Below are 12814 nucleotides of genomic sequence, written 5' to 3' on the forward strand. Positions count from 1 at the left end.
GGCATGGATGTGGATCAGTGTTGAACCAATCAATATTGTTCAGCTTTTGAGTATGCCCTCAGCATCCAAACAAAAATACATATTTTACACTACATTGTGGTTTATTTATAGACTACCTAGATAATAGGCTAAGTTCTGTATAACCTACTTTTTTTTCTAACCTTTCTGTCTTTTCAATTATGTAATGTTTCGACCAAATAATTTGCTATGTTAAATTGTAATCATAAACTAAGCAATTATGCATTTTTGGAAACTAAACTCTATCATAAATTTTCAAGCGAGTTCTAAACTGCCTGACTAACAGATTTCTAGTCTAATCTTGTTCAAGCTTGTGACTGAAGACTGCACATGCAGTGTAAATGACCTTATATGTAAGCGCGTTATGTAAAGATAAGGGAGCATATTGTTTTATTCATAGCAGATATCAGATTAGAATGAGACTATAAGAATGAGAATATCAATGGAATGTGTTACATTATCAACATTGTTTATATGTTGATTTACATAACTATTATAGATATATAGCTTTTATTGCAACTCTATAATGAGGCATTTAACTACCTCTAATGGAATTTAGATGGTGGCACGCATCTTATCGAATGCCATTTTCAACCAACAAAAAGGGGGTGTGGTTACTGCCCCTCCCACTACCCTCTTGTCCATTTTTTTCACTCTTCTGAAATAGTAACATCTGTAGCTACAGTATCTTATTATTTACCAAATACTTACTGAATGCTGCTGCAAATGTACAGAGAGCAAGCTAGTTTAGCTTGGTGGGCACAGAGCAGCAGCAGCAGCAGCAGCAGCAGGGTTGTACCACTGAGTGTGGTGGGCGTGTAGAGGCACCGAGCGGCGCGATGAATGACGTGCGTGAATACAGTGAGCAGAACGGTCTCGTTTGGCTGTCACCACGGGCTTTAGCTGTAATGACAAAGGTATAACTACGCACAACTAATGCTATGAGACGACGTTTTACCACAAAAGCAGAGTTTTGGGCTCTGTGAGATTGCGAGGTAGCCTTAATCCTGAAATTACCAGCGGCTAATACCCAGTCAATGAGAGTAGAGGACGGCGGCGTGCGCTCAATGGCCAAGTACACAGCTCCCCATTGAGACATCATTTGAGCGAGGCTCTAACCGCAGCTCTCGACAGCTTAACCGCGATCTGAACCAAGATGCACAAGAGATCTGGATGACAACAAGATGGCTAGTGGTGTTGGAAGTAAGTAACCGTAAGGCGCGCAGAAATCATGGCATGCTATCCGCTACTAGCAGCACATCGCTGTGTTGTAATGTTACCAACTTCCTGCATGGCTGCCTCTGCCTCCTCTGCCTGCATGAAGCCTGTGAGGATTGAGCGGGGCATCTCTGTGTAGGCTTTGTTTATTGGTAATCAGTAAAAGTCACACGTTTGACCTGTGACAACTGGCTCCGTACTCACCGCGGATTCTGCCTCCTTAGTAAAGAACTGCCTTGTGCATGATACGTTCAGCAAAGAAGGATAGCCTTCCACTTTGGCCAATATGTAAATCTATTGTCGTATTTTTCTCGCTTTATTGACATATCTGTATTTTCAGCATTATTAATTTCTCAACTTTCTCTCAACACACTGCAGTGATGAAAATATCTGTGCATTTGTTGTTAGTTCAAAGGCCTACAGTGTTAGAGCCACCTGTGTGAAAGAAACCAGCCTGAAAGATTTTTTTATTTTTTTTGTCTGGGACCAACCCGGTTCAAGATTTATTCAGTGGTTATAGTCATATTTATACCATTCCTCTTGGGAATATATGTAAAATATTTTTGTTAGACAAGACACATCAGGTATTGTGTCACACAGACAGGGCAATCTTTGAGTAGGTCAAATAGTTATTACTTAGTCGTTGAGGCTGCCACTGTAGCTTTTACTTTATTTTATTCTTTCTGCAGAACACAAGTTACTGGTCATTGGTCCAACGGAGCCATGGTCAGTGAGAGAAAAGCTTTGCCTGGCTACATCGGTGATGAAAAGTGGAGACCAGAACTGGTATCCATAAAGTTTCAATTGATATTGTGTATTATATGTTTTGATAGATATACTGTAATAATCTAAACCACCTCAATTAACCCTTGTGTAGCCTTGTGTATACATTGGGGAAACATGCAACCAGTCTTCATGCTGTGCATTGCTGGTATAAACAGCCACATATAAATTGTTTTTGGTTGTTTTTTTAACAGGGTTTCTGTCAGTCGTGCAATTAAACCATTTGCAGAACCTGGAAGACCACCTGACTGGTTTTCACAAAAGGTGTGGTATATTCACAGACCTTGCTGCTCAATCTCACTTATAACATCCTAATAATATGTGTCTTGCACTTCACATGTATTTGATGTCACAGCACTGTGCATCAAAATACTCAGAGCTCCTCGAAACAACAGAAGCTCCAAAGTAAGTGTGTGCATTTCATGTCTTTTATGAGTATAATATGTGTGTATAATAACACCATCAGTTATTCATAGACGGAAGCGTGGGGAAAAAGGTGAGATTGTGGAAACTGTGGAGGATGTGATTGTGCGCAGACTGACGGCAGAGAGGATTGATGAGCTCAAAAAGCTGATTAAAGAAACTCAGGAGAAGCACAGGTGAGGCAACATCAATATAATGTATTAAGTACAGAATATACGGAAAACATATGATCTGTCTTTGTAGGAAGCTGAAGAGGGAGGCAGAGCTTATTCAGACAGGCCACCTTGATTCAAAACTAGAAGATTTGTGGGAAGACATCCAACTGTAAGAAAAACACTATTTGCACAAACAGAATATTTTTGATGTGTTTATTTTTGAGGAGTAATGTATTTGCAAAGTAAAGTTTTTTATTTGTTATATTTTATAGGAAGAAAAAAGAGGAGGAGGAGGCAGCTGAGTTAAAAAGAAAGGCCACTGACACTGCTTACCAGGGTATTTACATATTATTTTACATATATTAATATCAATATGCTTATGTTATTTGTTGGAATGACTTGTGGGGGTTCACCTACACTTATGTTATAATATACAAACTGTTATGGTAATCTTAATGTACTTACATTTGTTAAAATTGTCTTGCTTTTTCAGCCAGACTGGCATTAAAGTTAGCTCCCAAGCGTATCTCTGGAGTTACCATAAATTCACCTACAGGCTGTGGATCCCCAAACCAGGAGTTATCACCCGGAGACCCACTTGAATGCCTAACTTCAGAACTGGCCTCTACAAAAAGTGTAAGGTTAAATAGCCATGGGACATTTCAGTCTTCCATACAACTTATATCTAACTCCAACAACAATCCAACATATAGATAACTTATGGTTGTTTTTCATAATTTGTGATGATTACTGCATGATTATTTTTACAGACTTTGGGATCAGCTCAGTTGATCTCGCTGGGTTGTTCTGGACCTGGTGCAGATGAAGGCTGCCATCTTTCGGTCCTGGATGAGTCACAAAAAAAGCTTTTGGTTCAAAAATCCACACCTCCACCTTCTCCTCTTTTGTCTGAGCTCCTGAAGAAGGGCAGCATTTTGCCCACAAATGCCAGACTGGTAGTTGAACAAGAATAATAAATATCAAATAGTATTCAAAAAATAGTTAACACTATGTATTGCCCTTTAGAATATAGGAACAGTATTATTTATTCAATGTTTATTTTGAAGATTGGAGATGGGGAGCTCTCTGCTATTCACATGGTGGATTCAAGCACACCACCGGGTCTTTCACTGCCTCAGGTCCCAGGTACATATGATTGTTAAACAATGTACATTATTATTGAGCTATTAACATCATATTTTTTTAATTGACCACTGTTCTCTCCTACAGCAATTGTAAAATATGAACAACAGCTAACTGTGTTATTGTATGTGACACGGCAGGTGCACCAATGCTGTCTCGTCTGCTAGAGGCTGGGCCCACTCCTTTTTCAGCCCCATTAGGTTTTATGGTCAGTGGAGACAGTGCAGCCTCTTCTGCCTCTCCTGTTACAGAGGACACAGATGCTTCAGCATGTGCAGGTCTGTCCATGCATACTCTTTATAACACACACTGTGTATAACTGATTTATTATGAGTGAATAACTTCACTCAAGACACTAGTCACTATTAAACACATCACTGTCTTGTGTGCAGAGCAAAATGCATTGCCTTCTATGGGCTCTGGATGCAGAAGGGGCCCTCCTGAAGTGAAGGAATCTGAGCTGAGCGAGGAGGATGTGAACGTAGCATACATGGGAGATGAACTGGATTTAAAGACAGTGGGAGATATCATTGCTATTATTGAGGATAAGGTGCAATAACATAATTTTGTTAATAATGTATATTGTACATTAAATGAATCATGCTACACTCACTTGTGTGGTTTGACTTCAGGCTGACGAGAGTGCAGAGGCGCTGGATGCAGCGGCCGTAGAGGCAGCTCTGTCTCTGTGTGAAGAGAGTGGGCACACACTGGCAGCTGCCTGGGCCTCAGGGCCTTTCCAGCCTCAGGACAGTAGCCCAACAGCACCCGCTACAGTGACTCCTGGAGCCCCACAGTTTCCATCTCATCAGGGCAGCCCCGTGGCAAAGACAGAGCTGTTACCGGCAAATAGAGGGGCTTCTGCTGAACACACATCTCTGTGCAATAGTCAAGAAAACTGCCCCGGAGCCTTACCCAGGGGACTAAAAGGCCTTTCACAAACATCATTGTCTTCATGCAACTCTTCTCATTCTGAAGCAGAGAGAAAGCCTGCAGATGATATGCTGCAGGTCAATCAAATCTCAACTAAAATAACAATCAAATGTGAGGGTGAGAAATGGACACAGCACCGACTAGACAAGGGTCATGGAGGTAGGTACATTAATACAAGAAAAAAATAAAATACATCAAGACTTTTGTATTACCTAATATATTATTACTTTGCATATTGGCAGACTCATTATTAGACGATAGCCCACTGACAGAAAGAAGTCTCAAGGTATGGCACCCAATAAACATACATCTGTTGTACTGAACTTCACAATGTGAAGATCTGCCTGTATTATAAATCATTTAATATTTGTATCTCATTTGAAACTTTACAGGGGACAAAAGTAAAGGATGAAGCATGCTTTGACACAGCACAAGCAGACTGTGAAAGCACTGGTGCTGAAGACTGTGTGGTCAAGGGGGAGGAGGATGAGGCCTTTCTCTCAGAGCTAGAGGGTGATATGGAGCTCGAGCCTGCAGCGAGTGAGAGTGAAGATGGATACAGTCTCACTGCTTCCTCCTCTCTCCAACTCAACACAACCGCTGATTCCATCCCTAGTAGCCCCGCCTCCTCTCAGTTGTGAGTGAAAAGCCTCGCCCACAAAACAGGCAAATGTAAAAATGTTTGAATAAGTGTTTGCTTTGTTCACCAATCAGACGCAACATTATGGCCACCTCCATTTAATTCTTAATAGTAAATGGGACCTCTGGTGAAAAAATAGCTACCCAGTTGCTGATTTATGCATCACTGTGTATATCAGTACTGAAGATTTTAAAACATAAATCGGGACAATTAATTTTAATTGTATAAATGTTAATTAATTTAAAATGTATTTCATCAATTTATTTAATTTAATTATATACCCTATCCACTGTGGTGCTTCAGATGCAACAAACTGCAATGTACTGTGTATTCTGGCACTAGGACACATTAGTTTTCCAAGCAATTTAAAAAACAGCAACTTATTTGATGAATCAGGCCTCATGGATCAGTCTTCACATTATAATTGTACAGGTTTCCAACAAACCATCAACAAATTTTTTTTCAAACTCATTCTTTGCTGGTCATAATGTTTTGTCTGATATTTCTGTATATTTGCCAGTTCATAATAATGTGTAAGGTTTCAAATTAAGTTTTCAAATAGAATATTTTGCTCAAGGGTTCTCATTTATATTGTTGCAGTTCAATGTGCAGTGAGGATCAGGAGGCTTTACAAGCGCACAAGATTTGGAAGAAAGCCATTATGTTAGTGTGGCGTGCAGCAGCCAATCACAGGTCAGTTTGCACATATTATGATGTTAATATAATTCAGACAAAACATTTTTCTTCAAATGTTTTTTTTAATTTTTTTTATGCTAGGTACGCCAATGTTTTCCTGCAGCCAGTTACAGATGAAATAGCTCCAGGATACCATAGTATTGTGCACAGGTAGGAAATTTTGCTTATATCATTGTGTGCAGGCAACAATAAGCATTGTAATGTTTTTTGTTTTGTTTTTTTATCTGTAACTTAACGTACATGTAGCATTCATTTATTTCAGTTCACATTATAGGCTCCATTTTAGGAATTTTCACAATTCAAAAGACAAAATATTTAGTTTGGAGTTAATAACTGCAATGGCTAATGTGATTTTTTTTCATAACTCTGAAACCTGTGTATACTTATATATATTTGTTATATATATTTGTTAACATTCTCATTTAAATGATTGAATTGTGTATTTCTTGATTAAGGCCTATGGATCTCGCCACCATCAAAAAGAACATTGAGACAGGTTTGATCCGTACTACGGCAGAGTTCCAGCGGGACATAATGTTGATGTTCCAAAACGCGGTCATGTACAACAGCCTGGACCATGACGTGTACCACATGGCTCTGGAGATGCAGCGGGACGTCCTGGAGCAGGTGCAGCAGTTTCTGGCCACACAGCTTATCATGGAAACCAGCGAGTCAGGCATCAGCGCCAAGAGCCTGAGGGGGGGCCGAGAGAACACACGCAGACAAGACTCCACTGACAAGGTGCTACTTCATGAGATTTGACAAAAGCTGGGGTCAGAAGAAGAGGCAAGGGTGAACAGCATGCACTTTAAGTTAGACAAAACTGCCTAAGATCTGAGGCCTGTTGCAAAACGTGTGTTTATACATATATATATTTCTGCAAACTTGGCTTAGTATTTCCCTTTCATTTTGTCAATATTCTCTCCAATATTCACTATTTTTATAAATGAAAGTCAACGGGAGGTTTTTAAACAGGTAAAAGTTGTTTTGATTTGTCTTCTATTTTAAGACTTACTGCATCTTGGCTGAATTATTGGGTGTGTCCTAAGTGTTAAATTCATACTCAGTCTTTTATCCAAGATTATTGATTTAGATGAATGTCTAAAAGAAAAACATTCTTCACCTAAAGTCAAAACGCCTTGAAACAAAAGAGCAGGTGAAATAAGCCCAATATTATGCTTTATTTCCTTTTCACTTCTGAGTCTAAATCTGCATCGTTTTGCTCTGGCAGGACTCTGTCTCCATGTCCTCTCCTGCCTTTCTTCTTTCTCTTTTTGTAAGTACCTTGCCCTAAAGCTATTTTTTCCCTTTTCAACATTTGTAAAACATGACAACTAATGTTTGTACTGTTTTGTTTTGCAGGATGGAGGCACTAGGGGGCGCCGCTGTGCTATGGAAGCTGACCTGAAGATGAAGAAATGATTTCTGGGAAATGTTGGCTTACAGTTTCACTCAAGTTGAGCAGTGAATAATAGTGCTGCATGGATGCTCCTTTTAATGCAGTTTTTGTAACATGGCGTGTTATGATTTATTTGCACTCTAAATCAATGGATAGACTATAAATGTGTAATTTGAGTCATCCACATACAGGGCTTACTAACAGATTAATCCAATGTTACTACGGGGCATTTAAATACTAAATCTTTAACAGAGCTATTCATTAATTTCCTGAGCCTCTGTAAAAGGTTATAAAGGATTTTTAGCAATGTGGTGATTTAGAATGAATCAAGAGGCCAAAGAACATAATACTTGTAACCATCAAATGAAATACACTATCGATATCTGCCTATGTACACTGTGGTATTTGAGATATTTTTGTCACTTGTTATGTTGGTCAATTACCCTATAGGTGAACTATGTCAAGTGCTTAAATATATTTATTTTCAGTGTTTCAATATAACACTACGTACTAATCAGTATTGTCAGTTTCAAATAAACCTAACCTACAATCATGAAACTTGAGTCTTATTTGCAGTTTAAACTCTACATATCCAAAAAAAAAAAAAAAAAAAAGAACAGAAGTCAACATAGTGTGAACTTTTTATTTTTTCTTGAATGTTGGCTATGAGCCACTGTTTCCTTTGTCTTAATTTCACAGTTTTCATGTGTAATGTTAACAATGTTTTAATAATAATCTGAGGTCTTGGTAGTTAGCTTCAATTAAGTAAATACATAAATCATGACATTGAACGGTTCTGCATGCAACATTAAATAAATAAACTTAAATTTCAAACAAACATTTGAACTAAAGTGCTTGATACAGACTTCGTACAAATGAGAACTTCTAAAGTAATTGTCAGTCTAGTCAGCAACATGAGCACATTAATATTGGAGGATATTGTCCAGAAATAAGACACTGAAGTCTGTTTTGTTAATGAATACATTTTCTAATTTATAATTTCTAAATTTATATTTTAATAAAATGAGATCTATTACCACAGTGTGTGAAGGATTAAGCACTCCATCTTGGTAAATTGTGAATGCTTATACAATGTTATACAAACGTTTTTGTCCCATATTTGTATCATTATTTTGTATAATGGTTAAAAAATGACTATTAAACATGGCTATTTAGTAACATTTTGGAATTCTTTAGCAAAAAAAACAAAAAAAAAACAGACATGAGCGTGGAAATAGTGGTTTGAAGCAAGTATAAATAGCGAGACCCATCATACTGTAGATGGGCAACTGGCATTGGTAGTATTTTTGAATTTGATTTGTCCTTACAAATAAAATGATGACGCATAATGCTCTTGTAACATTCACAAGGAAAACTAAAAAATACAAATAGGCGCTAGACAGAGGCCTTGTCTAGTTACATAGAAAGCAAAAAACCTTAACTGTGCCAGTCGACAGCCTTCAAGCCTTACCTCCCTACCAAACACTGTGCAATTTCTATAAGTGTTGTGTCTCCACTAGTATAACACTGTCACAATAACATCATACCTCACAGCTTCCATCATCAGTGCTGGCTGCTAACATGCGAACACTATTTTCTACCATTCAAGAGAAGGCACATAGTTTTCAGTGGCATTAGCTACCACTGCACCATTCCTCACTCTTCTCCAAAAGTAGCCAGATTGGGAAAACTACACTCATTCAAATGTGTAGTTTAAGATGAGTCAGAAATGTCTCCTCTCTCACAGTCCACATTAGCCTCTTTGTCTTTGCACTAGTCGATGTAGTTTCTCACAGTTGTCCAGCCTCATTGTTTCAGCCTTCTGCTTTAACCGCTCATCTCTGTAAAGCTGCCCTAGATTTGCCAAGTCTGACTCTGCAAAAATAAAAGATAATGAGAAAAATGTATAATATTAACAATAAGGTTGAAATTTACAGCAATTAAGTATAACAATTTGGCCATCTAACATTTAAACCCCACAATAGCTGCACTATTGGAAAAGGACAGACACAAGATAGCCATCACAATTAGGCCACTCGACATGTCTACAAATTTGTCTGAATAGTCTTTTTATTATATACATTATTAATGACTTACTTTGCTGTTTCTCTTTCCAGCAGCTGCTCTGAAGATGCTCAATGTAGTCACTTTCTATAGTCTTCTCCAGCTCGTCTAGTGCAGCTCCGCGGTACTCCTTTTCAAAACTTTTATCTACATAATACGGTACGCCCATGTGCTGTGTTTCCCTGGACACCACCAGCCCCAAAGCCCTGGAAACAAGAGATACCATTCAAATTAACCCATTAAAACAGACCTGTCAATACTACATATAGGCTGGTTATGCAACAGACTTACGGTTTATAGAAGAGGCTGTAGGGAGGGTTGGTGGCCATCATCTGAGTAAACACTGATATGAGGATTAGGACCAGCACAGGGAGGAGCTGGAGCAGAGCAGTGAAGGTGTTCTGTGATAAAATCAGCAGCAGGCAGGAACAGATCAGGTTACAGGACATGCAGGCTGGAGCAGTAAACTGCATATTCATGTCTTTAAAGCAACATACAATGAATGCAGATAACAGAAAATGCATATTATTTGGAATTTTATTACAAGAGCCGCTGACTGTCATGCTTATGGAAATGTACAAAAAGACCTCTAAATAATAAAAAAATAATCATGTGATGTTAGAAACCAATCCAATTATGCTATGTATCTAGTGGCAAGTATTCTATATTGTAATAATAATAATTATATCCTTACTAATTCAGCATAATTTTGACAAAAATAAGAACAAGTATTCTTTTTTTTTTTTGGAGAAATACATTCATCAATGGCAAGTAACTAATAAGGCCCAATTCAAATATTTGAAAATTAAAAACTAACTAAATAACAAAATACATAATCTAGACAAGTAGCACAAATTCTTGGAAATCATGTTCAGATGACCTTTTGTTGACACCTTATTTTAATTTTTTTTCAAAAATGTGCCACCCTGACTGCATGAAATCATTGTACGTGTGTTGAAAAGCATGATAGGAGGTTCTGAGTTACAAACCTGACTCTGGTTTTCTTCCACAACCTCCTCACGCCTCTCATATGCTCGTCGGCGGCGCGGCTGGTAGAACTGGGAATAGGAGGCTCCCTGGTTGGTGTACACATGAATGTTGCCTGCACAATGGGACATATATGCTAATAATTACAGTATTTCTCCTTTTGTCTTATTTACATATGGTATGGATATTGTCATTATACCTGTGGGGAATCTTCCTCCAAAGAATATGTTGAAGAGCTCTTCAGGGGAGATGTCAGCCTCGAAGTCTCTGTGGAAGTTGCGGTAGTGTCTATGGTGGGCGTGAGTAGAGTGCTGTGTAGTTGGAGCATTGGACTGGTCTCCGTACTGATCGTACTGTTGCCTCTTCTCTGGGTTACTCAAGACTGCATATGCATTTCCTATTGCTGTAGAAGTAGGAATAAGAATAACATGATTTCCTGATGTGACAAAAAAACAGATAAAACTCAAAAACACTAATTTAACTAATTTAAAACTAAATATGCAAGTTTGAATATTTGATGATTGAGTAATAAGCTCATGCAAATCAATACACTGTCTATCAAACACTAGTACATTATTACATAACATAAAATACCTTTGAATGCATCTGTTGCCCCAGGAGCACAGTTTTTATCAGGGTGAAATTTTAAGGCCAGCTTTCTGTAAGCTTTCTTCAGATCTTCCTCACTTGCATTTTTGGGAACACCAAGAATCTCATAGAAGTCTTTGCAATTCTTTATCCTGTAATTTTGTAATCACAGAATTGCATATAGAGGTTACTATTCATTATCAATTCAGCACACATCATGAACAAAAAATAACAATTTATTTATTTATGTTTTAGGGGAACTTCGCCTAGATATGTGTGAGTTATTAAGCATAGCCTTAGTGTTTAGACAAGAAAACCTCCTTGCCTCAGTTGTAATGTAAAGTCAAATATGACGATGATACCTGTAAACAGACTGCCGTTGATCTTCTGTGTAGCTGTGCTTTTCGTCACTATTTGAATTACTTGCATTACTGGTTCCTTCATTGTTTCCGAAATCTTCATCTCTCCAGCCCGATGGTGGTGGTACATGGTTTGAGTCTGTTTGAGGAGTGCCTCCATTTCTGAGTATGGCTTCAATAAGGACTATAAAAACATACAATAGAGATGTTTTAATGAAAATGGAAACATAAAAGAACACAAGTCAAATGATGTATACCTTATAAAATGAATCTAACACCTATGGTTACTACATGTATGACAATTATTTCAACTGGGGGATTAACAATAAAAAGAAAACCAGTAAAACTAGAATAACCAGATCAGGCCAAAAATGTCATCTGATATTTGATGTGTGCTTACATATGCAAAAGAAATCTGATCATCAGTTCATTATTATCAAAGATTTTTAGATCGACAGATGTATTTGGGAAACAAAGTACAATAAATGACCCTTTCCTTTTAGTCTTTATCATATTAGTTTACCCTTTATGTGTAAATCTACACAATCTGAAAGAAAACAGGTTAGTCACATGAGATGTAACTGTTCCAATCAGTTGCATCATTTCAAATGACAGAAATCAAATGATCAGATTTTTTGTGTGCATGTAAACATAGCCTGCACTGATCGATGAGAAACCATAATTCTGTAATTTATATACCATTTATATGCATTGTGTTACTACAATAATACATAACTTATATCAATAAGGGACCATTTAGCTGGCTCATTGCACTGGTGGTGCTATTGTACCTGTTCGTGTCGTATAGCAAGATTGCGTTAGTGGGTATTTTGCCATTGCTAAATTTACCTCTGGCCCTGGTGCTCGGGTACAGGCTCTGGGCTTCGTTCAGCAGCTGCAGCGCCTTCTCTTTCCGTCCCGAACGTAAACACAGCTTGGCCTTTTCTATTAGCCTGTCCGCTTCTTCTTTGTCCATTTTAGCTTATTCGAGGTCAATTTTGCACGATCCGTAGCTATTTATATCGTTGAAATCTCGGTCCGTATCATATGTCGGAACAGACACCTGCAGCTAAGCTAACAGCCCGTGTGCGCTTTGGTTACTGACAGCTGCGTACAGCGTTAGCTAGCTCCGTGTGCGAAGAAATTGACCTCGCTATTAGAAATAACACGCGTGTGGCTGCTGTCAGACTGCAAGAACAATTTAAAAGTTGTCATTTTGAAGACCGCATGCTACAAACATTCATCTTGATTCTGATATTACAATAATTTGCCTTAATATGACAGCACCGTTATCCGAAAGTAAACCTTGAGGAGGGCTCGTCGACCGATGGGAGAGGAACCAACTGGGCGACGTCATATCCGAGAAAAAAAAAAAGCACAAAATAAAACTAAGAATAAAAAATAAATA

General features: G+C 38.1%; 2 protein-coding genes across 3 annotated transcripts; one reads left to right on the plus strand and one right to left on the minus strand.

Moving 5' to 3' along the window:
* Positions 1-821: 821 nt before the first annotated feature.
* On the plus strand, positions 822-7956 carry LOC110158444 (bromodomain-containing protein 8-like). Of its 2 annotated transcripts, XM_055148519.1 has the most exons (20): positions 822-1221; positions 1926-2022; positions 2214-2283; positions 2375-2424; positions 2496-2618; positions 2686-2766; positions 2870-2934; positions 3091-3233; positions 3368-3553; positions 3665-3743; positions 3881-4018; positions 4133-4290; positions 4373-4832; positions 4916-4959; positions 5066-5310; positions 5914-6006; positions 6091-6159; positions 6465-6750; positions 7241-7285; positions 7372-7956. In XM_055148519.1, the coding sequence occupies exons 1-20, from the start codon at positions 1203-1205 to the stop codon at positions 7429-7431; spliced, it is 2511 nt and encodes an 836-aa protein (XP_055004494.1). In that variant the 5' UTR covers positions 822-1202; the 3' UTR covers positions 7432-7956. The 2 variants fall into 2 exon arrangements, with proteins under 2 accessions (XP_055004494.1, XP_020778596.1); XM_020922937.2 differs by lacking the exon at positions 7241-7285 and having other exon boundaries at positions 823-1221; positions 7372-7955.
* An 81-nt stretch (positions 7957-8037) lies between these two features.
* dnajc18 (DnaJ (Hsp40) homolog, subfamily C, member 18) lies at positions 8038-12752 on the minus strand. Its single transcript, XM_020922912.2, has 8 exons — positions 12256-12752; positions 11410-11590; positions 11054-11199; positions 10659-10862; positions 10462-10574; positions 9764-9873; positions 9506-9678; positions 8038-9283 (listed from the first exon to the last, which is right to left on the minus strand). Exons 1-8 carry the CDS (start codon positions 12380-12382, stop codon positions 9162-9164), a joined length of 1176 nt encoding a protein of 391 aa, XP_020778571.1. The 5' UTR covers positions 12383-12752; the 3' UTR covers positions 8038-9161.
* Between the last annotated feature and the right edge of the window lie 62 nt (positions 12753-12814).

Source organism: Boleophthalmus pectinirostris, unplaced genomic scaffold, assembly GCF_026225935.1.
Source record: "Boleophthalmus pectinirostris isolate CB_2022bp ecotype Guang Dong unplaced genomic scaffold, ASM2622593v1 HiC_scaffold_12, whole genome shotgun sequence".
NCBI lineage: Eukaryota > Metazoa > Chordata > Actinopteri > Gobiiformes > Gobiidae > Boleophthalmus > Boleophthalmus pectinirostris.

Bases quoted from the DNA above. Each gene is read 5' to 3' on its own strand.
- LOC110158444 (XM_055148519.1), top strand. The intron at 4,833-4,915 runs GTAGGTACATTA...GCATATTGGCAG, and splicing joins ACTAGACAAGGGTCATGGAG to ACTCATTATTAGACGATAGC. The intron at 6,751-7,240 runs GTGCTACTTCAT...TTGCTCTGGCAG, and splicing joins GACAAGACTCCACTGACAAG to GACTCTGTCTCCATGTCCTC.
- dnajc18 (XM_020922912.2), bottom strand. From the start codon at position 12,382: ATGGACAAAGAAGAAGCGGACAGGCTAATAGAAAAGGCCAAGCTGTGT. The intron at 10,863-11,053 runs GTATTTTATGTT...CTACTTCTACAG, and splicing joins GGCAACAGATGCATTCAAAG to CAATAGGAAATGCATATGCA. The intron at 9,284-9,505 runs GTAAGTCATTAA...TTATTTTTGCAG, and splicing joins CTGGAAAGAGAAACAGCAAA to AGTCAGACTTGGCAAATCTA.